We start from the raw sequence: 21,965 nt of genomic DNA, 5'->3' as shown, positions 1-21,965 counted from the left end.
TGATGGCCATCAAACCCAGGGCATCGACTTGCTGGCAAGCACCTATCCCCACTGAGTCACCTCCCCGACGCTATATACTGACATTATAACCACAATTATCAAGAAAACAAATTGCTAATGAATGTAATCCTTAGTTCTATAATCTACTCCCCACCCAGCTCCGAGGACTGAAGTCTTTTGCAGGCTAAGACGACTACTCTAGCAGAGAACCACAACCCCAGGAAAAGACATACACACCCCCAAGTCAAGAAAGGCAAGGATGGACTGGAAACAGGAAGAGGCTCAATGGAGTGGGGGTGGGGCAATGAAGGGACAAAAGAAGGTAATAGCAGTTGAGTATGATCAAAATACTTTATATCCACACATAAAAATGTCACGAAACTCATTATAAATATATTAATGCATGTTAATAAAAAACATTTAAAGTTCCCCAACTGTGTTCGCTAACAGCAGAGACACAATCAGCACTGTGAATGAAGACAGCAGGAGGAAGGACGCTTGCCTGACAGTTCAGCTTGCGCTCCTTTCCCCCCCCTCCTTTTCTTCTTAATGTTGAGACTCAGGTAATATACTCTATACCCTATCACAAAACCTTCCAAATAAAATTACTGTAATGAATAAAATGTAAACTTAATTTGAATGTGCCAGAAAATAGTTTACTTTTTATTAAGTCATATGGTATGCATTCAAAATTAAATCAATTTTCTACATGATCAATCCTATTTGGGATCTATTTCCTCAAAGGCTATCCCATATGCCATGCATTCAGAGGACAGACACATCCTTTTCCTCCCCACAAACAGTAGCCTAATGGGAAATAGATATTCAACAAACAAGAAAGCAAGTCAGATAAACAAAATACACACACCATAAATAAAATCAGGGCGAGAAGCACAACGGTAGCAATCTAGAGACAAAGACAAGGCTAGCACTAAGAAAAGGGGACATCTGAACTAGGAGGCAGAGGGCACTCACATGGAGCTTTCTGAGCAGAGAGAACAGGATGTATAAAGAACAGGCCAAGAAGTTAATCGGGTATTGAAAGTCAAAGGCCACTAATGCAGTTGTGATTTGAATGCAATACAAACCTCAATTTCACGAAGCTTAGCTCGTTTTTCTTCACTCATTTCCGAGTACTTGGAGAACTTAGACTCGGTCATCTCTTCTCTGACTGGGTTAGAGTACAAATGATGTTCTTCCGACTTGGAACTCTGAGTGTCTTCTTCATCTTCACTCTCTTCTTCCTGACTTTGGAAACAGAGGATACACTGCATGTCACAGCAGGGAAACAGAACCTGGTACTTTATAGCTCAGGGTGTCTGTTTTTTATTGTCTCGGAACTTAAATGATATTGCAGAACGTATAAGCATTTATAAAACATATTCTGCAAATATCTGGTCAGGTAATTATTTTTAGACATTTCTGAAAGGTATTTCCTCTAAGGAAAAAGCTGAACTGCAGTATAACAATATAATCACACTTTTAATAAATTCTGCATGTTAATGTGATCTGCAACACCGTCATGCAATGAGATAAAATGATCAACCAATCAGTGCTGCATGCTCCTCAGCTTAGGAAACTCAGGAATGCTATAATATAGAACAAATTAATCACAATCACCATAAAACACAAACAATCCAACTTAAGGACCCCACCAGCTTAACACATTATACTAGAGTAAAGCACTATATAAAGTCTGAGTATCAGAAAACAATTACATTACAGTTGATCCTTCATTCTGTTCTTTTTTATATGTTTATGAAGTCTGTACTTTTCTACATTTTACTTTATGTATATGAGTACTTTGCCTGCACCATTGTATGTGTATCATGTGCATGCAGGTTGCCCAGGGTCAGCAGAAGAGGGTGTTGGAATCCTTGGAACTGAGCTAGGAATGGGTGTGAACTTTAATGCACATACTAGGAATCAAACTCAGGTCTTCAAGAGCAACAAGTGCTCTAAACCTCTGAGCCACAGCTTCCTGCTATACTTCAGTGAAAAGTGGAAATTCAAAATTCTAAATCTACCCCAAATTCATTACAAATGCTACTATTTTTAGCATTTTTCTCCAAGTATTACAAGTACTAATTTTAAATTCCATCTGTAATCCAAATACAACAGTTTTATGAAGTAGCTCTAAATAAAAAGGCATTTCTGATCCAACCACTAGAGAGCAGTAATAAGCTGTAAGAAATTCTGAAGGACCAGAAAGCCATGTGCAAATCATTGTTTCTTGCAATGCAGCTTCATAAACCTATGCTTATGTTAGCATGATTTACTTGGAGTTATAGGAAAAATTAAAAATATTAATTCTACTTCTTTCTGACCTATGTTTCTACCAATGATTATTGAAACTAAAATACACTCATAAGTAACCCAAAAATCAGTTTTATGCCAAAACCCTAAAGCTTTCAGAAATAAAATGAACCTAACAACATATATGCAGTTCTTTGGTAGCCTTTCTACCCTTCACTGTAAATTAAAAAGAATTATCTGACCAGAACAGTATGTATTTTAATGCTAACATTTTGAGGTATTGCTAATGATGGGGTCATGGACACAAAAAGTCAATAAAACCAGTTTCAAAACAAGCTAAACTGAATCATTCAAATCTAGCACCCAGCAGTTTCAGAGAGCTGAAAAATCTCGACTGGCAAGCCACACGTCTGCTTTCTAAGAATCTCATCAGTACTAACTTGTTCCAGGCACAGCAGCGTCTCTGAAGACACACTGTCAGCTTCTGTTTGCTTTAGCATGTGCACCCAGGTGCACATTCTGTGCTAGGACATCAAACAGGCTTTCCCTTTTTCTTCTTCCATCTGAGACTAAGATTACTTAGTTGTCATAAAACAAAAGGCTCTTCCTAATATCTTACCAGCTCTTTGTATTGTAAAACTCAATATTGACAGCGATGACTGTAAAAAGTATGATGCTTCCTAAAATTTGTCAATATAAATATTATTTTACTTACCACAATGTCAAAGGCAAAAATAATTCTCTAGTAATTAGAAAGCTATCAAAAGTATAATTTCTTTATACTTACAAAGCTCCCCTTTATATACTCTTTGTTCTTCTGACATGTTTATATTAGAATAACAAAATAGTACTTAACAATGCACTAATCAAAAGGAAAGGAGTATAATCTTCCCGCTTAACATTTTAAAAATCGCCAGGCGGTGGTGGCGCATGCCTTTAATCCCAGCACTTGGGAGGCAGAGGCAGGCGGATTACTGAGTTTGAGGCCAGCCTGGTCTACAGAGTGAGTTCCAGGAGAGCCAGGGCTATACAGAGAAACTCTGTCTCAAAACCAAAAAAACCAAAAAAACCCCAAAAAACTACACACACACACATTTTAAAAATCACTTTTTGTGTGATAACAATGATTTGAAACAAATACAACTGATAAAATACTAGCTTTAAGGCAGGAGTATACATTCTCAGGTAGAAAACACAATAAGGTGAAGGAAGCAACATGTAAAGACTAGGGACCAAGGCTCTTTATTCACTGGAAAAGAAGATGAAGACTAAAGACGATTTTCTCCAAGGACTATTATTTCAACCAAACCTGTCGGTAAAGGAGGGAGTGTATAAGTGCAGGGAACTGGGTATGTCTGAAACTTCAGATTCTTACTTTTGGTTTTCTTCTTCTTCTGACTCTTCATGCTGGTCAAATAACTCCCACTTAGAAGTCGTTACCGCTAGAGAAAAAAAGAATGTAATTCCATAAGGTAAAATCACCATTTTTGCTACAAAACAGTAGATACCCAACTTCAGAGCGGAAAGTTTCTATTACAGGAGCTATTATTTCAGCTCATCTCTTCTTCTGGCAGCCAAGTCAATATGCTCTCCATCTTCTGTTCTCATACCTTATACTATATTCAAATTCAGAAATGATGTAACAGATACAGGCCCAAGTGAGTATAGGGAGAAAGGCAAGTGTAAACAATCTGACAAGAATTACCAGAGAGTCAAAGCTCAGTTTCTCTGAAACTGGCCTTCTAAGAGGATTTCCAAATGCACACTGCATCTATTCTTTCTATTTAAAAACCTTAGCCTGGAAAGGTGTGTGTGCGCGTGTGTGCGTGCATGCATGCATGCGTGTGATTTATCTGATTAGTCTCAAAGCTTCCATTATTAAAGGAGCACCAACAATAAATGAATGCTTATGATAGATTAAAACATGGTAACACTGAGTCTGAAGGCTGACCACAAAGGTTTTACACACAAGGTAAACATACACGCACAAATACAAAGGTACCAATAGTTTTAACAAATCAATTCTCTACCCTCCCTTTCCAAGTGAAGTGCTAAGGCTCCAATCCAGAGCCTTACATATATATGCTAGGCAAGTGCTATACCGCTCAATGACGCTACTACCCCACTATATAAGTGTTTAAGAGTGCAGTGTTTACAATTTACTCACCTTGTGCTTCCAATTCAGATTCATCTACAGCCTCCCATTTTGATGGGGCAACTTTAAATATAGGTTCATTCTTCTTTGAGTCTTCAGTTGCATCCACTATTGAAGAAAAGATGAGCTATTAAATATATCAGATGACTCAAACTAATGAGCTTATCAAAAAGCAAATAAAAATAAGACCACATGTAGGAAATCATTGACAGTATCAAGAACAAGGATTATGATTAACTCACTGTTTTGCTTGAGATCAAATTTTTAAGAAGATCAAAGTAAGCCCTTTTAGCCATATCCCAAGATTTCTAATAAATGCCTGAGCCTATGACCAGCTCTGAATTATACATTTACTATGTTTTCTTACCGACAGATATTTTTATTAATTAGGCACACTAAAAAAAAACAATAAAACAAACATGTAAGAACTGTTAGAACAGATTATGATACCTACAATTTATAAATGTTTTTGAGCTTTCCATTTGATATTTGTGGACCAGAGCTGGCAGTGGGCAACGTTTATCTATCTACAGCAAGGCAGAAAACTGTGTGGAGAACTACTGCATAGACAACGTGGGTAAAGTGAGGCACATGATGCTGAGTGTAGGGAGACAAAGGAGGCAACACTGGGCACCTGGCTGCAGAACAAACACCAGGTATTGCCTCTAACTTTCCGACAACTGCGACAAAAAGAGAAACCTGCTAATATTATAGATGGTAGTCCCCCAAAAAGATACCATAAAAAAGCCCTTTCCTTTGCCACAGTCAAACATATTTCTAGATACCTAAATTTTAAAATGTCAGAAAAGGTGAGTGACCTGACACAGTCAAAACATTTCTCCATATTATCATGTGAAAAACTTAAAGCACTTTAGCAGTTAAACTTGTTAGCCTTAATGTTAAAATCCAAACTTACAAGGCACTCCATCCAGATCATCATCAAGGCTTTTGATAGGGACGCCATCCAGATCATCAATGGGAGTAGCATCAATGGGAATTCCATCCACATCTTCTAGAGGAGCACCATCAAGCTCTTCCTCAATGGGAGCACCATCAAGATCATCTGGCACATCCTATAGAAACAAGGACAACTGTAATATTCTTTTTGACTTGCTTAAGTCTCTCACTGCTAGATTAACTTAAAACCCAGTACATATCAACATGGTTAGATATCCTTATTTCCACACACAGTATAATATATGCTTTATTATCCGGCCTGCAGAGACAGTAACCATCTATACATTCATTTACATAATATATATTAAATGCTTATTCTTGGTATCAAGTAGCCATGAGTCAAAGATGAAAAGTATCAGGCTTGGTTCGTCTGTCAAAGAGCTTAGTACAGGTTTTTGTTGTTTAAAAATGTTAGAAACTTTCCAAATGCACATTGCATCTACTCTTTCTATTCAAAAACCTTAGCCTGGAAAGGTGAGTGAGTGAGTGTGTGTGTGTGTGGGGGGGGGGTGATTTATTTGATTAGTCTCAAAGCTTCCATTATTATGTGCATTAGGTTAAAAGTGTATATCACCATCTTATACCATTTAATAATTAAATTTCCCTTAAAGAAGTCAAAGGGTGTCCCGAAGTTACACTTAGGCTGAGATCTGGTAACACGAAAAGTCCAGAAAGAGAACATGTACAAAGACCAGTGGAAGAGAAACACTGTGCACTCAAGAAACTGAAACGAGTCTGAGAAGATGGCAGAAGAGTAGCTGTCCCTTCACCACCTGGTAAGGGAGAGAGCCAGAACATCCTTGAAGGAAGTGAAATGATACTGAAGAAGAATCAGACGTGTGCTGCACAAAGTGCAGCCCCCTGGCTTCCAAAAGCAATTTACCTCAACCACACCAAATGGTATGGGAGACGGGAGCCCATGAGAGCGAGACTCAGTAGGACTCCTCTACTGCAAAAGCCCAAAAGGAGGATATATAGGCTGCAATGCAGTAACATGAGAAAGATGAGAAAGTTCTCTAGCAGGGAACTGAAAGATACTGACATAGGTTAAAAGTCAGAAGAAACTAAATTTTGCAATTTTCTTGTAAGAATAATGAATGATAAAACCCAGGCCCCAAAGGAGAGTCAACAATAGAGAGGAAAATTGTTAAGAAAATTAACAATAGGGATAAAAATAATTTAAAATGTTCGAAATGAAAACCTCAATGAATTAAATAAAATTTACAGTAGATGGCATGTAGAGACAACACTTGTACATAGTTTTAATGATCTGAGTTCAACCCCTGAACTAAGTAAAGTGAACAAGAAAGATTAAAGAATTAAAGGTTGTCTTCTGTCTGCTTCTCAAGAGCTGCAGCAGGCACACGCCTACCCTTACTATAAGTTTAAAAAGTAAAAATAAATAAATAAATAAAATAAGAGTAAAGGTTTTAGGAGGGTTAGAGTAGGGGCTTTTGGAGGGGGTAGCAGACTAGAGATGGCTCAATGGTTAAGAGCACTTGCTCTTGCAAGAAGACCTGAGTTTGATTCCCAGCACTCACACGGTGGCTCACAATCATCAGTAATTTTAGTTGCAGAGGAACTGATCCTTTTGTCTGATATCTCTGGGCAACAGGCATGTAGGGGTTGTGCATTCACACATGTAGGCAAAACAGTCATTCATATAAAATAAATATCTAAAGCAAAACAAAACAGTAGGAAGCATCACCAATACTCTCTACCAAGCAGAAGAGTCAGGTATGGAGGACAAAGCAGATGAAATATTCCACGCAATAACAGAAACAAATGAATAAACAAGCCTGACCACACACATCCCAGAACTCTAGACAGATACGTCAGAGTAACACATCTCCAAGAGACCCTCAAAGCAGGAGAGCACAGAAGGATACAAACCAAGCCCTGGCTGGGAATGCCAGCTGAGAGGGCTATACCGAGCAAGCCTGTCTTTTAAAAACTGAAAATTAATACAATACAATACATGCATAAACTAAGGCAGCTCATAAGCACTAAGTCAGCACTGCAAAAAGACATTTAATGCTATATACAAGAAAAGGAAGGCAGGGCTGGAGATGCCTCACAACCATCTCTAATGGGATCCAATTCCCTCTTTTGGTGTGTCTGAAGAGAGCAACTATGAAAATATAAATTTAAAAAAAAATCTTCCATTGATTAAAAGAGAAGAGGAAATAAAAAAAGAAGATGAAGACAGTTTCAATTGCCAAGAACCAGGAATAAAAAAAAATTCAGGAGAGGACTAAACAAAGATAGCAAAGAATCCATCATCCACCCTGATAAACCAGCATAGCCCTGGTCCTAAGAGGGGAGAAACTCAAGAACAAATGAACTGAAAAACAATGAGCAATCAGAATTATTACCATTAGAAAACAATTCTCAATAATAGCCTCAAATAAGAATGACCTCAACGCACCAACAGAGAGATTCATGCATTACTACCAGAAACAAAGATGAAATCTTTACAAACTATTTAGGAGGAAAAGAGCGTGAGAATGATGACAAACACACTTGGTACCATCACGCTGCATTTTCCAAGTGTACATTGACTTTTTCAGCTAGCTTTAACAAAATGGAAATTGTTCTATAGACACAATCCCCAACTCAGGATGATTTGACTTATACTTTTTAAAAATTTGCAATGGTGCAGAGCAATGCAATTCAGTAATAACTGTGCTCCATATTTTGATGTTTCCCATATGGTATGATATTTTCATGTTAGGCAGTGGCACTCGGCTATGGCATCTGATCACGTGGGTAAACATCATTGCAACCATTTTTTAACACAGTTGTTCAGGAACTTACTGACATAATCAATACCTTCTTTAAAACTAGGCTAGCTATAGGATAATTTAAGCTCTGTGAGATGTTCAAACTAAGCTAGGCTAAGCTCTCAGGTTCAGTCATGCTGGTACAAGTACTCACTGTATCTTTAACTTGATGGTTTAGGAAGGCCCCCTTGTTAGTTGAGGGGCTTCTATGTATTATTTGTTTTCTAATATATCATAACTCTTTTTAAGTTACAAAAACAAAAAACAAAACAAAACAAAAACCAAAAAACCCAGCCACTATTACATAAAAATTACACTGAAAAATCCCTGTCTTATGTAACATTGACTCTTGGATTATTTAATGGCAAACATATTTTTCACAAAGAAATATTATATATTTAACATTTCCCCTCCCCCAGAAAAAAATTAAATATAGAATACCTACCTCTGTTTCCTTTTCTTCAATGATATTTACAAGTCCTAAGAAAATATTCTGAAGTTTGATCAAAAATGGTTCTGGATAAATTGCCCAATCTTCCCATGCTCTGAAGCAGGTCATTACCCGTTGCTAAATTAATAGAAAGCAGACAGTAAATGTCTAGATGAAACAGTATGTCCAAACTTCAGTTCATAGGACTACCACTGTTAATGCTAAATTTTCCTTTAAGTTGCTAGATCTTTTTTTCAAATCCAAAAAATTAACTACATATATCATTCCCAAATGTTTCAAGCAATTCAATGCTATCTTCCAAGTAAACATAATAAAGGTCTAAAAATGCTGGGGGAAAAAAAAAACTTGGCATTTTCTTTTAATTAATTAATCCTGAAAAACAATCTCACAGTACCTTCAGACCACTAGAATCCAACGCAATCAAGCTTTACTCTGAATCCATTATAACCTGACTAACAGTTTCCTTTATACATTTCCAACACTTTCCTATAAAGTATAACAATCAAAATTTAAGACTAAAAAAAGTTTCAGTGGATTTGTTTGAATACCTATGTAATGGGGTCACGGGATCCCAAGCTAAAGAAATGTCAAAACAAAATCTTCCCCACAGTAGTATGTTCATTTATTCAATTGCTACCTTGGGTTTTAACTGGCTCTGTCTTTCCTTTCTGTTTTTTGTTTGTTTTTTGAGATAGGGTTTCTCTGTGTAATACCTCTGGCTATCCAGGACTCTCACTTTGTAGACCAAGCTGGCCTGAACTCACAGAGAGTGAGTCCTCTGCCTCTTCCTCCCCAGTGTTGGGATTAAAGGTGTGCACTACCACACTCAGCCTCAATCTTTCATTTAAGAGGTTATTGAAAAAAAATAAAAACTGACTAGGCTTTTTTCCCCTTGAAAACAGCACATAAAAATTTCTAATAACCTGTCTTGAATGTGTCAGTGCACATTGAATTCTTGTCAATGGACAAGAGCAGTGTCCAGCACTCCTCACTCTCCTAAATTTTTTAAGTCTTCCACACAACTCCAGAAGAACTCAGAAGATGAAATTTTCAAACCATTATCAAGGCCGCTCTTAAGCCACCTCTGTGCTCCCACTGTTGTTCAGCTGGTAGTTAGTGGTTTCCCATCTGCAAACTGGGAAAACAGTGATGGCCACTGCATCTCTACCAAGTTCTGCACCTGAACACAGCTGTGCAGGACTGTGTCTTTAACATGCTGCCTTCGTAATGACACACTTCACACTGGGATCCATAAGGCCTTCCTCCTATGACTGAGTACTCAGTCTGCTTAGTCTTCCCAAAGTACCAGGTCCTCCTGAGACCCTGGAAGATGGCTGGCCCAGGGTTGGGGGCACCTCCAGGCCTTATACCACAGCATGTGAGGCCACACATCACAACCACCTGCCATACTAAAGGGACCAATGCCTTGAAGATACTTTCTGAACAATTATAAATAACTAAAATATATGTTCCTAATCCAGACAAATTTTATATACCGCTGGAAACTCCAGGGGCTCCTATGCCTCTGGCCTGGGTAGGCACCTGCATACCATGTGCATATACCCACAAAGAGACACATATACATAATTAAAATTATTTATTAAAGAAATTTTAAATAAAAATATTTAAATAACATAAACTAAAAGCTCCCTGACAATATGATATTAAAATAATTCCTAAAAGATCCAGTTGCAAATATTACACTTGTACATTCTTTTACAGCCCTCTAATGCCCTCCTCCATTTCACACATCAGGGCAGAAACAATAAAACATACATACCTTAAAGTTTTCAGATTGTAAATGGCCTTGAATTGTACGATAAGTAGCATTGAGGTCTGAAAATATCTGACATAGCTTTGTTTCAAAACTGAAATTCAAACAATACATTCTTTAAAACAATTTATTTAAAAAAAAAATCACATTCTCTTCAGCAAATGAAAACCTCTTCTGTTCTTATAAAGCAAATTAAGAAATTTAAAATAGCACTGTCCTTCTTTAGCTGCCAACTTTATATTTAGGATGAATCTAGCCATCTGGCCCTTTGTGTCATACAAGAAAACAAACTTAAGAGGTAAATGACGTACATAAGGCAAAAAAAGTATTAAGAGAATACCATTTAACAGGGCTCTCCTAAAACCATTCACACACACACATACTCACACAGACACACATATGTGGCTTAAGCTAATCCAGGTTTGCTATGTTGCCAAGGATAACCTTGAACTTATCCTCCTATTCCTGATGTTGTACAGTGCAGGGGATCACACCCAACTGTACCAACTGAACTCCACCTACACCTAGATTTCAAAGATCACCTGGATGCAGTAGAGAGCAAACCAGGGTGTAGAAGAGAGAAAACCAGTTAGGAGACTACTATTGTAATTCAGGCCCAACAATGGCAGTATGGGCCAACAGCCAGGAGTGGTGCTGGTCTGCTTCTCTAGATATAAAATATATTTATACCAATAACAAGTGTTATAGGTGGGGTCGAAGAGAAAGAGAGGAATCAGACAGACTCCAAAGCTGGGAATTTAGAGGCAGAAATGTAAATCAGTCCTCTGTTACTTTCTCACTATATAGCTTAGCTAGAATGACCTTGAGCTACTGAGCTCCCTGCCTCTACCTCTGAACTGCCAGGGTCACAGTGTGAACACCACACCTGTTTTTGGGTGGTGCTGTATCAAACCCAGGACTTCTCCATGCCAGAAGAACACTCAAATAACTGGGTTACAATTCCCAGCCCAGGCCACAAATCTGATTTCCTTTTAAAGTCAATTCCTTTCCCAGAGCCTGACTATTTAACAAGCACAGAAGGGGAGCTCTGCGGAACTGAGGATGTACATAGGAATTATGATGTCCACTACAACTCCCTCCTGCTTTAGCAAACAAGAACAAGAAAAAAAAAATCAATGAACAGGGCTGGAGAGATAGCTATTTAGAGCACTGGGTTCATTCAGCCTCCAGTACTAACTTGACAGATCACAAATACAATTCCAGGGGAGCTGACACCTTCTAACCTACATGGTCACCAGACACACATGTGCACACATAATATATAGCATAGCACTCATATAGAAAAATAAAAATAAATCTTTTTTTAAAAAATGAATACTGTGATTATCAAAAGAAAGCAATGTTAAACCTTTGATTTGTTCTTTTAACATTCCATTATTATACTATTTATGCTTATTATAAAGTAGCTAAAAAAGCACAATAAAGTACTTTTCAATTTTTTAAGCGCCACCTATTTGTTCTACTATAAATATTTAAGAAATAAACTTTAAAGCATGGTGGTTCATCCTCACCCCTCAGCCCCCGAAAGGTTAGGGAGAGAAGGCCGCCACAAGCTCAAAGTCGGTCTGGGCCGCCCAGTGAGTACTAACATTCTGGGCGAAAGGAAGACTTTTAGCTCAATTAAAAATAAAAGAAAAAGAAAAAGAAAACAAAACAAAAAAACAAATAATGCTCAGCTACATGGCTCGCGATAAAAACACGTGCTGCCTCGGTGGACAAGGGAGCTCTGTCCCCGGGCCCTGCGTGGTGAAAGGAAAGACTCAGCCCCTCTAAGCTGTCCTCTGTAGGTCATGTTCCATGCTTACACATACATACACACAAATGTCATTAAAAAGAAAAGCTGAAAAAAACAATTTTGCTTACCTTGAGTTTGTTTAAAAATTCTACAAAATGAGTAGATTAAAAATAATCTTAATGAAACTTTGTATTTATTATTACTATTGTGGGGCTAGGGGTGAAGTCAGGCTAGAAGACAACATTATGGAGTCATTTATTGTTCCTAGTTCAAACTGTCACAGGCTAGCACAGCAAACACCTTAACCCAGAGCCCTGAAATTATTCCCTATTAATGAAGAATGCTAACAGAACAACCCTCTTTTTTGGTCTTCTCATCCTTAAATATATTACTTCAAGAGGATCAGCTCATATCTTATACTTACAATTTTCTGTAATATGAAGCATTGGCAACTTTGGCTGAAGAGTTGTATAAAACATCAGAAACCAAATATAATCTGGCTATCTGTAAACATAATAAGGCAAAATGAAAGCATGAGCCAACAGCACATCTAGAAAATACCCTGTCCATTCGTCCTTTGAAGCAGTGGCAGAGGCTAAGTCTAGTGACAATTCAATAGTCACTACTATAACTAGAGTTATATGAGACCCAACATCATTACAATCATGACTTTTGCAGGAATACAATCTGTTAATTTAATTACATTTCAAACAGTTTCTCAGACAGAAGATTATAGAGAAAAGATGTTATCAGTCAAGGCCTTTACGTTAAAAAAGAACTTTATAAATTTTAAGAAGTTCCAATTTAGAGTGAATTATTACCCCCCTTACTAAATGCTCAGGAAGGAAAATCACTTCTATCACCTTCTTGGGAAGAGGCGTCTTTAAGATGGACAACGACTCCGCAATACAATCCACTATTTCTTCAGCAGCCTCAGCATTATTAAGACAGAAAACCATGGCATCTCCAATATCATTTTTCCTTGGAGTTAATCCTCGCAAGATTTCTTCTAATTTATCCCGCTGTCTGAATATAAATTTTCACTTATAAATATTTAAACATAACATCCTAAACATCCCAATAATTACTGCTCAGGCTAGCTTCTCACGGCTGCTGCACTAGGATACCAGGTACCATGTTCGCCTCATAAACACTAGTTTAAAACCCACTCAGATAAAATGGTTTTAAAACACCGAGTTTTGTTAGATTCCCCAAATTGGTTATAATTTTTTAAAGAACTTATATAAAAAAAAGGATACTTTTTAAAAAATTAACAAAATATTCTAATGACTTTTTAAAACTTAAGTAAATTTTAAATTATGGTCATTTTTCTAAAAGTCTCCAGAAGTATTCCACTCTTACTATCCCCACTTAAAACATAAAAGCTCCACGTTTTCCACATCCTTACTTTGAAAGAAGTATTACTTTAGCACTTTTAGAAGGAATTAAAATATGATAAGCTTTTTCTGTAAGAAAAACATAAAATATTTTAGGTCCTACTTATAAGACAATTTCTCTACTCCTGTAATTCCAAGGCATACAAAGAAATAAGCACCACTGTGTTTCAATAAAACTTTATTTACTTGGAAGGCAAGATGGCACAACAGGTAAAGGTACTTGCCTCCAAGCCTAATAACCTCAGTTTCATCCCTAGGACCCAAGACGAAAGGGAAAAAAAAACAGAGTCCTGCAAGTTGTCCCCTAACCTACACATATGCCATAGCATATGCCCAAAACACAAAATATAGTAAATCAATGTAGTCAGAACTTTAACCTTTGTTTACAAAACCAGGAGATAGCTAGACTTAGACCAATGATTGGTCTGCAACTAATGTAATGAGCAAAAGCCTAAAGGAACAAATACACTCAATAGCTGAAGGACTCCATTAACAACCAATGTCACCAACAATGCAATGACACATTGGCATTAAGCTTCACACACTTTACAAGGAAGTATTTAACATTATATGCTAAAATCCTTTTTAATAATTTATTTTTATTTTATTGCATTGCTGTTCTTCCTGCACATCTGTGTGAGAGTGTCAGACACCCCAGAATTGGAATTACAGCCATATGGGTGCAGGGAATTGAACATGATCCTTTGGAAGAATAGCCAGTGCTCTTAACCACCCAGTCATCTCTCCAGCCCCATACTAAAATCTTTTAGCTGACATTTTTCATGAGATATGAAGAACCTCTAAACACTTATTAAACATCTACTTTCTAAAATGTGGATAACTTACTATGCCAGTTCTGAGCAAGCACTAATTTTTTTGCAAGATTTAATTTTTATCTTATGTTTGTGTGTTCTACTTCCACGTATGAATAAACATGCACAACATGCATATCTGGTACCTGCAAAGGCCTACAGAGGACACTGGATCCCTCCAGCTAGAGGTTAGATAGATGGTTGTGGGCCACCATGTAAGTGCTGGTTCTCGGCAAGAGCAGCAAGCACTCACTTCTTAGGTGAGCCATCTCACCGGTGAGCACTGACATTAACGTTTCCTAGCTGCCGTCTCAGAAGGACTACATACACAGACTCTATGGAAAGGCTTTTGCATAGCTAATGCCTGACTCAACCAGGTACACAGTAACTTTTCCTCTTTTATCTTGCACTCTGGCAAGAATTCTAACAGTCTCTGGGTAATCTGTGTAAGAACTCAAGACTTAAAGTGCAATGCTAGAGAAAGAGCTCAACTGTGTTTAAGAAATGATCACCAATTTCATCAGGAAGAGGCCAAGGTCAATAGGATAATTACTTGTATTTTCTACTATGTTTATCCAAGATGTCTAAAATCATAAAGTATAAATAAAACATTGCCAAGTGAAAATACCATGTTATCTTACAGCTGAAATAGTTACAGCAAGGCACTAATGAAAGCAACCATTAAAGCAACTTTCCTGAATACATAAGAGAAAAAATCTTACTCTTCCTTGAGTGCTCCCTTCTTACTAGGCTCTTCTACAAACGCCTCTGTCTCTTGCTCCTCTGACATCCCATGAAGGTATGGATTTAATGGTGGTGGCCTCCAAAAGGATCCATTTTTGAACATTCGGAAATCTTCTGTCCGCCATTTCGTTGGAGAATCTCCCTAATAATATCCAGGATATTATTTGAATACAGTCTAAACCTTATAGTTAAAGTCAACAGAGAAATTACTCCTACTTGCCTGCAGAATAGAATAAAGCTTCCACCTGTAGTAAACATGGGCTGGTGTCTGGTTTTCAAATAAGAACCTAAACAAGACAACAAAAACATTAAACACCGTATTCTTCAGGAGAGAGCTATCTACTTTAGTATCTATGTAAAGACAGCTACTTCTCAGGCTAGTCAATTAAAAAAAAAAAAAAAGAGCTACTATCAATTAAATAAAACAAGAAATAATATTACCTCCTTACTTTTTTGGGGTTTTTTTTTTGGATTTTGATTTTTTTTCAAGACAGGGTTTCCCTGTATAGCCCTGGCTGTCCTGGAACTCACTCTGTAGACCAGGCTGGCCTCAAACTCAGAAATCCGCCTCCCTCTGCCTCCCAGAGAGCTGGGATTACAGGCATGTGCCACTACTGCCCGGCTACCTTCTTACTTCTAAAGACCAAAAAAACAAAGATTCTGGGACAAGAGGAGAAAGGGTCTTCTCATCTTCTATGACATCTACCTTTCCACGCCCCAGACTGTCCAGAATGTGTGCTTCTCATTCAGTCATATGACTGTTTTTAGAATTTTTTAAAATATTTGTTTAAGACGGGGTCGTTCTATGTAGTCATGACTGTCTTGGAACTCAGGATATACTCCCAACAAGCCGCCCTCAAACTCTAAGAGATCTATCTGCCTTCCAAGTCGTTGGATTAAAGGTATACAACACCACATCATAATCGGCACAGCTGTGTTTTATAAAACACAAGATGATATATTAAAATACTGGATTTTTTCAATATGTAAATTTGAAAAACCTTTACCCCACTTAACATTTAAATTAATGTCTTAGATAAAGCAATTCAGATGATTTCCTGTCAAAATACTTTGGTCAAATCTAGCCTGCTTATAACTCTTTCACTGAAAAGCATAATGAGATACTATCTGCCTCCTAGAAAATGAGTTGTTATACCATAACTAAATAAGTGATGGAAACCAACCTAAGCACAGTGTAGTCTAACTACTAAAACTCACTTCATCCTGCAAAAAAATTTTTTTTTGGAATTTTATTTTTGGATATATATCACTTATTTGTTTGTATATGTGCATGTGCTCATGCAGGTAAATGGCAGCCAAAGGACAACGTTTGGAAATCTTTTCACTCTCTTGAAACCACATGGGCTCTGGGTATAGCGTTTCTGGAAGGTAAAAAAATGTCTGGAAATGAATGGATGGACAGCAATGCTGTATAGTAATGTGAATGTACTTAATCCCTCAAACACAGTTAACAAGCAAGTTTTGTATAGATCTATTACCATAATAAAAGCAGCACACCTGAACATAGGATTGTTGATTTCTCTGTTCATAATCATAGCTTCAAACATTGGCCCTTCACGTACAACAAATTCTATCATTCGGTGTATCAGGGCGAGTAAATTCCTACAACAACAACACAGTTAAAGAAAATGGATTCAGACATATCCCTATATAAAACTACTCTTAAGTTACTATAATGGTGCAGTTAAAAAAAAATCATTCTGCTAACAGATTTTAATATCAAAAAAGTAATGTGGAGCACACACTAAAGGCTTTGAGCATTAAGAGGGAAAAGGGCAGTGAGGGCAGAGGAACAGGAAGGAAGGAGAGGTGGAGGAGTGTGGAGAGCCACAACAGCATGATAGTAACATTTAATTTTCTAAATGCCACTTAACAATATTTTCGAAATGCAAAAAAGTAAAATTATAAATCACAACTAACTGGATAGCTGCAATATGTAAAGTCAGCCAACTTATAATTTGCATATTACAGCCATCTAAAAATGTACACACTATGTTTTAAGAGATATTACTCCTAATACAGTCACTTTCATAATGATATTGAAATGTTATAACCATAACTTTAATTTACAAAACTGCAAAACTAACATATTTAAGATCTGATTTTAAAAAAATACCCATCTAAATTCCTGTGTTTCTAATACACACATACCAGATGGAGTTTTTACTAAATCTGACCTTTAATGAGGCAACAATCCCTTTGAATCACACTTCAAATTTAGTTTAGAATTCCTAACATGTAAAACTGCTTATATACTATCAACCAATGAAAAATTATACTGTAAGGCCATTAGTGAATGAATTCCTAAACTTTACAAAACATGGGACATGGTGAGGAGCCCACTTTCTGTAATGCTAATCTTCCAATATTTAAAGCAAAAAGAAATGAGTAACTGTTTATTAAGTCACTTTATTGGTTGCTTTCATAGAAAGAATTTCTTTAATAAAGTCTCTAAATTAATTTCAGACACTGACTAATGTGTCAGGCAGAAATGACTCGGCTTCCGCACTCATAAGCTGCTCTAGATCTCTCCTCCTTCACCAGTCCCCAAGCAGTACAAAGTTGGCAAGTAACGACTGCAATACAGTGTGAGAAACACGTGTATCTTAAGCATTCTCAACTCAAGTCCATGTAAGTGCTAGAATATAAATATAGTTATAGAAGACAGATTGGGGGGAGTGAGGGGGCTCCATAATACTTTGTTTCAAAGTATCTGACAGTGAAATAATCTCAATTATGAACTACATTTTCTACAGTTTTCAAACAATCCACTTAAATGGACACTAATATTTCTATGTAGTAGAAAAAATTAATTCTAAAGACCAAAAAATTACATAGAGGTTTAAAATTTTACAAAGGGGAAATTTAGAACTACCAATTCAACTTCAAATTGTTAAAAAACAAATCACTTAATTTTAACTTAAAGTTTATTTTCCTTCACAAAAGTATGAACTGCGGTGCAGACACAGTGCAGTGCTGTTCCGTAGGAAGAAGGAACTCTCAACACCCATGCAGCTTGTGGCACTGTTTAGAAAAGGGCCATGCAATTGTTACTCAGTTCTAAAATCCCTGTTGCTATAAGGCAAATTAAAACTCAGGGAAGTTTTATGTGCAAATCATAAAACATAACCATTGACCAGGTGGACAAATGTTATAGACCCAGAGATTTTTATCAATATAGTCAAAAACAACTTGATTTCATTAATTTAAAGAACATGAAAAATGATTTATCAAGTTTAAAACCAAAGAATTCATTCTAATAGTCAAAACTTTCAGCAATATATATATATATGTATATAATTTTATTTAAAAATAAGCTATGTCACACATAAATTCCTGGACTTGTTTCTTTTTTTCTTTTTTTTTTTTTTTTGAATGCTACAAAAAATACTTTCCCTGTAAAGATTTTAACAGTGGAAAGATAACCCACTATAGTATTAAACAGGCTTGTAACTAATAAAAATCTATCTTTATTAAATTACAAGTTTAAAGGAGCTTTTAAAATGTTCATGATTTAAAATCAAAATGTGACAATTAGTTGCTGCTGACTTGGAATCAAGAGGAAGGTGTTATCATATTCTTCCCTTAAGGATTATATAATTTTCTTATTTAAAAATTTACTTTTTCTATCAAAACAAAACAGTGTAGTACAAAAATGTTATATTTTAAAGTGCATTATTTTCTTTTTAAACAGTAATTATCTTATTCTGGGTAACCACACCACAAAAAAAAAAAAGTCTCTCAATTATAATAAAAACCACATTTATTGGAGTCGATCGTACCAATGTCTGGTCAAAAATTGTATACTTTCCCAATCCATCCCATGATGCTTTCCTGGTCCCCCGCTGCCGCAGACAGTTCAGCTGGTGTTGCTCACCAAGGCCAATGTCAAAGAGAATTTGGAATTCTTTTGTGTTCATTTATTATTCAACCAGTGTTGTGTTTCTGTGTTTGGGAAAAGGCTGAGCTTGACTGAGCAAGAGCACACCTACGACTGCTCTTCATTAGCAGAGTATTAAAAAGAAAGGAGGAGGAGAAGAAAGGAAAATAATATAATAAAAGAGATCCGAACGCCTTTGTTATTATGACTCAAAGATCCTAATACATCCAGTGTCCATGAAAACAATTGGAATTTCTTCTTAAAATCAATTAGAAAAAAAAAAAAAAAAAGCAATACAACTGTATCTCCACTAAGATCTAAAACCAAGATTATATATTTAATGTATATAATTCAAAAACCAAGATAAAATGGGTCAAATTGGAGTATTATCTAAAATTTAACTTGTTTTACTTATATACCTATTGTCCCTTAACAATAGTTTCAAATTACCAGACCAACAACTCTACATTAATCTATTTAAACATTCTAATTTTTATAGCTATTTAAAAACTCTCTAAAATGATAACAATAAAAAACAAAAGAAAAGATGACATCAAATTGCAAAGTATATTAAACCTAATTTTTACATATCCCCCAAAAGTAGCGGGAAGGAGCCATTGCTCAGTCAAGATATTACCTTTTCCTCAACACCAGTTCTTTTCAATTCAGAAGGGGATATTGTCTATATTTAGATCAGTAATAATAAAGAAAAACATGTACCTTTCTGTTGGGATAACCACTTTGACTATGGCTTGCGACAGAGTCTGTATATGAAGTCACATCAGATAATAAACATAGAATATGTGAGTATTGTTAACAAGTAACAAGCAAAAATATACATATGCATTGAAAACACTACACATCTAATCACAAGTTCTGCAGGCAATCACTGCATTTGAAGTAATTATACACTAAGCAATTACATAAATGCAAATGGATGTGTTTACAGTGAACAATTAATGTTCACCAAATGCAAAAGCATCAGAACATTCCTGCTAGAATGCACATCAATGCACTGAAATAGGTACTACACTGAGATTATCAGAGAAAGATTTAATTTGTGAAGTAATTAACTGTTTGCCTCTGACCATACAGTTTGCTACTTTGTTCCCAAGCCTTTAAAAACCAGCCCTGGCATTTCAAGTGTAATCAACTTATAATAGAACCAACAAATTCTTATAACTTGAAATTAAGTTGGTTTTATGTATAATAAAGAAAAATATTTACCCTTTGTTTTTACTAGATTTGTTAACTATTTTTGAAATATCATAAATGCTATTATATAGTCTAATAACTCAAGACCTTGAAAGCTAAGTTAGTTTGCTGTCATCCAAACAATTTAACTATTTAGGTGGGCTTTCTTAATTGAAAAGTCACTTAACTTATCACGTTCTCAAAACAAAGTAAATCCAAACACTGAATACAACACTGGGAGCTGGGGAGGGAGGGAGGGTGTGCTTACCAAGTGGTCAAAAGGGAATGGTAGCCACAAATAAAAGTATTAAATATGACCTAATATTTCAATATAGGGTTTTCATGGGCTAAGGCAGGGAACATATTTACTTATTTTATGAGTTGCCAGAGTAACACACATATTTCTATAAAATTGTTGAAAAGAAACACTACCACAGATACAATATTTACATATTAGATGCAGCCCTATGTACATTGATAAAATTACCTTCTCGAAATCCTCCTTGTTTTTAGGTGGTGGCAACATGGGAGCGTTGGGGTTTTTTAACCGCTCTCTAGGCTGCGCATTAAAAGGCAGTCCGGATGGAGGTGGGGGGAGCGTATGTTCCATCATGGAAGGCGGAATGTATATAGGGTGTGGAGGAATAGGTACAGCTTTACCCCAGCCTAACTTCATTTCAAAAGACATAATCATTTTTCCTACAAAAGAAAGGAAAAAGGTTACTTTGACGAGCTCCAGAGAAAAAAGTATTTCTGAATTAAATTTCCTCTGTATGTTTTTCAATCTGATCCAATTCTCAGAGTTTTTATGACTAATTTTCTACACCAAAGAAATACCTGACTCCTACAGATGGACCATAAGGACTTTACCGTTTAGGTTTTTTAGAGCTCTTTCAGCATCTCTTCTATTCATAAAAGCCACAAAGCCACAATTTCTTTCTCGTGCTCTTTCTTCATCAGTTCTAGGCCACATAATTTTTACACTAGCCAATGGTCCAAATCTTCCAAATTCTTGGCACAGCATTTCTTCATTCATCTATTAAAAGATCAGAGTGTTTGGTTATGCAACAAAAAGAAAGGGAGGGGTTAAGAATTCGATGCAGTCCAGAAAGCAAAATCATTTTAAAAAGTAGAAAGCAACATATTAATGTTACAGTATTACATTCAAATACTAGAAACTCTACATGGGCAAAACCCTGCCCTACCAGGGCATCTGAAGTACTTTCATATTAGAAGCCTTCTATTTTATTTAAATAAGCAGCTAGGGTTTAGCATCTTTAGAGCTACTAGACCAAAGCTATGACTGATTTCTCTTCCTGTTTGAAGATCCTGAGATCTAAACACCTATGCAAGCACAGCACAGGGGAGATGGGAAACATGAGGAGCCAAGCTCCGGCTTAAACAAGAAAACAAGCAGAAAAGGAAAGAGGACCTCCAGAAGAACGGAAGCTACCTATCAGGAAGAGGAAGCTCAGTATAAACGAGTTACAAAAAGGAAGACATCTTCACAAATGTACAGAAAACAATTTGAATCTAACTAATCAGTCTCAAGTTTTCAAAACAATTATTAAATACTCTAATTCCATCAGATTTGTCAACTTCAGAATTTTAATTTTATCAAATTATCCAAGGAAAAAAATGAACATAAGCCAAAATTCATTTTGTTTTCCTTATATTACCTGTGGATTAATGTTTCCAAGGTATAAGTTTGTAGTGCTGGGATCTCCCACATCATGTGAGCCGGGTGCATAATCATCGAGAACTAGAAAAAGGAGAGAAAAACAA

General features: G+C 36.3%; 1 protein-coding gene across 1 annotated transcript in view; it reads right to left on the bottom strand.

Moving 5' to 3' along the window:
* U2surp (U2 snRNP associated SURP domain containing) overlaps positions 1-21,965 on the bottom strand; it is a 54,132-nt gene that overhangs the window by 12,391 nt on the left and 19,776 nt on the right. Inside the window, exons 10-24 of the mRNA XM_052187642.1 lie at positions 21,860-21,942; positions 21,051-21,216; positions 20,668-20,879; positions 19,707-19,750; positions 16,604-16,708; positions 15,306-15,372; positions 15,064-15,227; positions 12,996-13,158; positions 12,557-12,636; positions 10,383-10,470; positions 8,597-8,719; positions 5,328-5,484; positions 4,424-4,519; positions 3,632-3,698; positions 1,089-1,248 (exon numbers count right to left, since the gene is read on the bottom strand). Coding sequence (XP_052043602.1) covers positions 1,089-1,248; positions 3,632-3,698; positions 4,424-4,519; positions 5,328-5,484; positions 8,597-8,719; positions 10,383-10,470; positions 12,557-12,636; positions 12,996-13,158; positions 15,064-15,227; positions 15,306-15,372; positions 16,604-16,708; positions 19,707-19,750; positions 20,668-20,879; positions 21,051-21,216; positions 21,860-21,942 — 1,775 coding nt within the window. The remainder of the gene's footprint in view (positions 1-1,088; positions 1,249-3,631; positions 3,699-4,423; positions 4,520-5,327; positions 5,485-8,596; positions 8,720-10,382; positions 10,471-12,556; positions 12,637-12,995; positions 13,159-15,063; positions 15,228-15,305; positions 15,373-16,603; positions 16,709-19,706; positions 19,751-20,667; positions 20,880-21,050; positions 21,217-21,859; positions 21,943-21,965) is intronic.

The sequence above is a fragment of the Apodemus sylvaticus genome, chromosome 7, assembly GCF_947179515.1.
Source record: "Apodemus sylvaticus chromosome 7, mApoSyl1.1, whole genome shotgun sequence".
Taxonomy (NCBI): domain Eukaryota; kingdom Metazoa; phylum Chordata; class Mammalia; order Rodentia; family Muridae; genus Apodemus; species Apodemus sylvaticus.
This window is presented reverse-complemented; position numbering and strand designations above follow the sequence as displayed.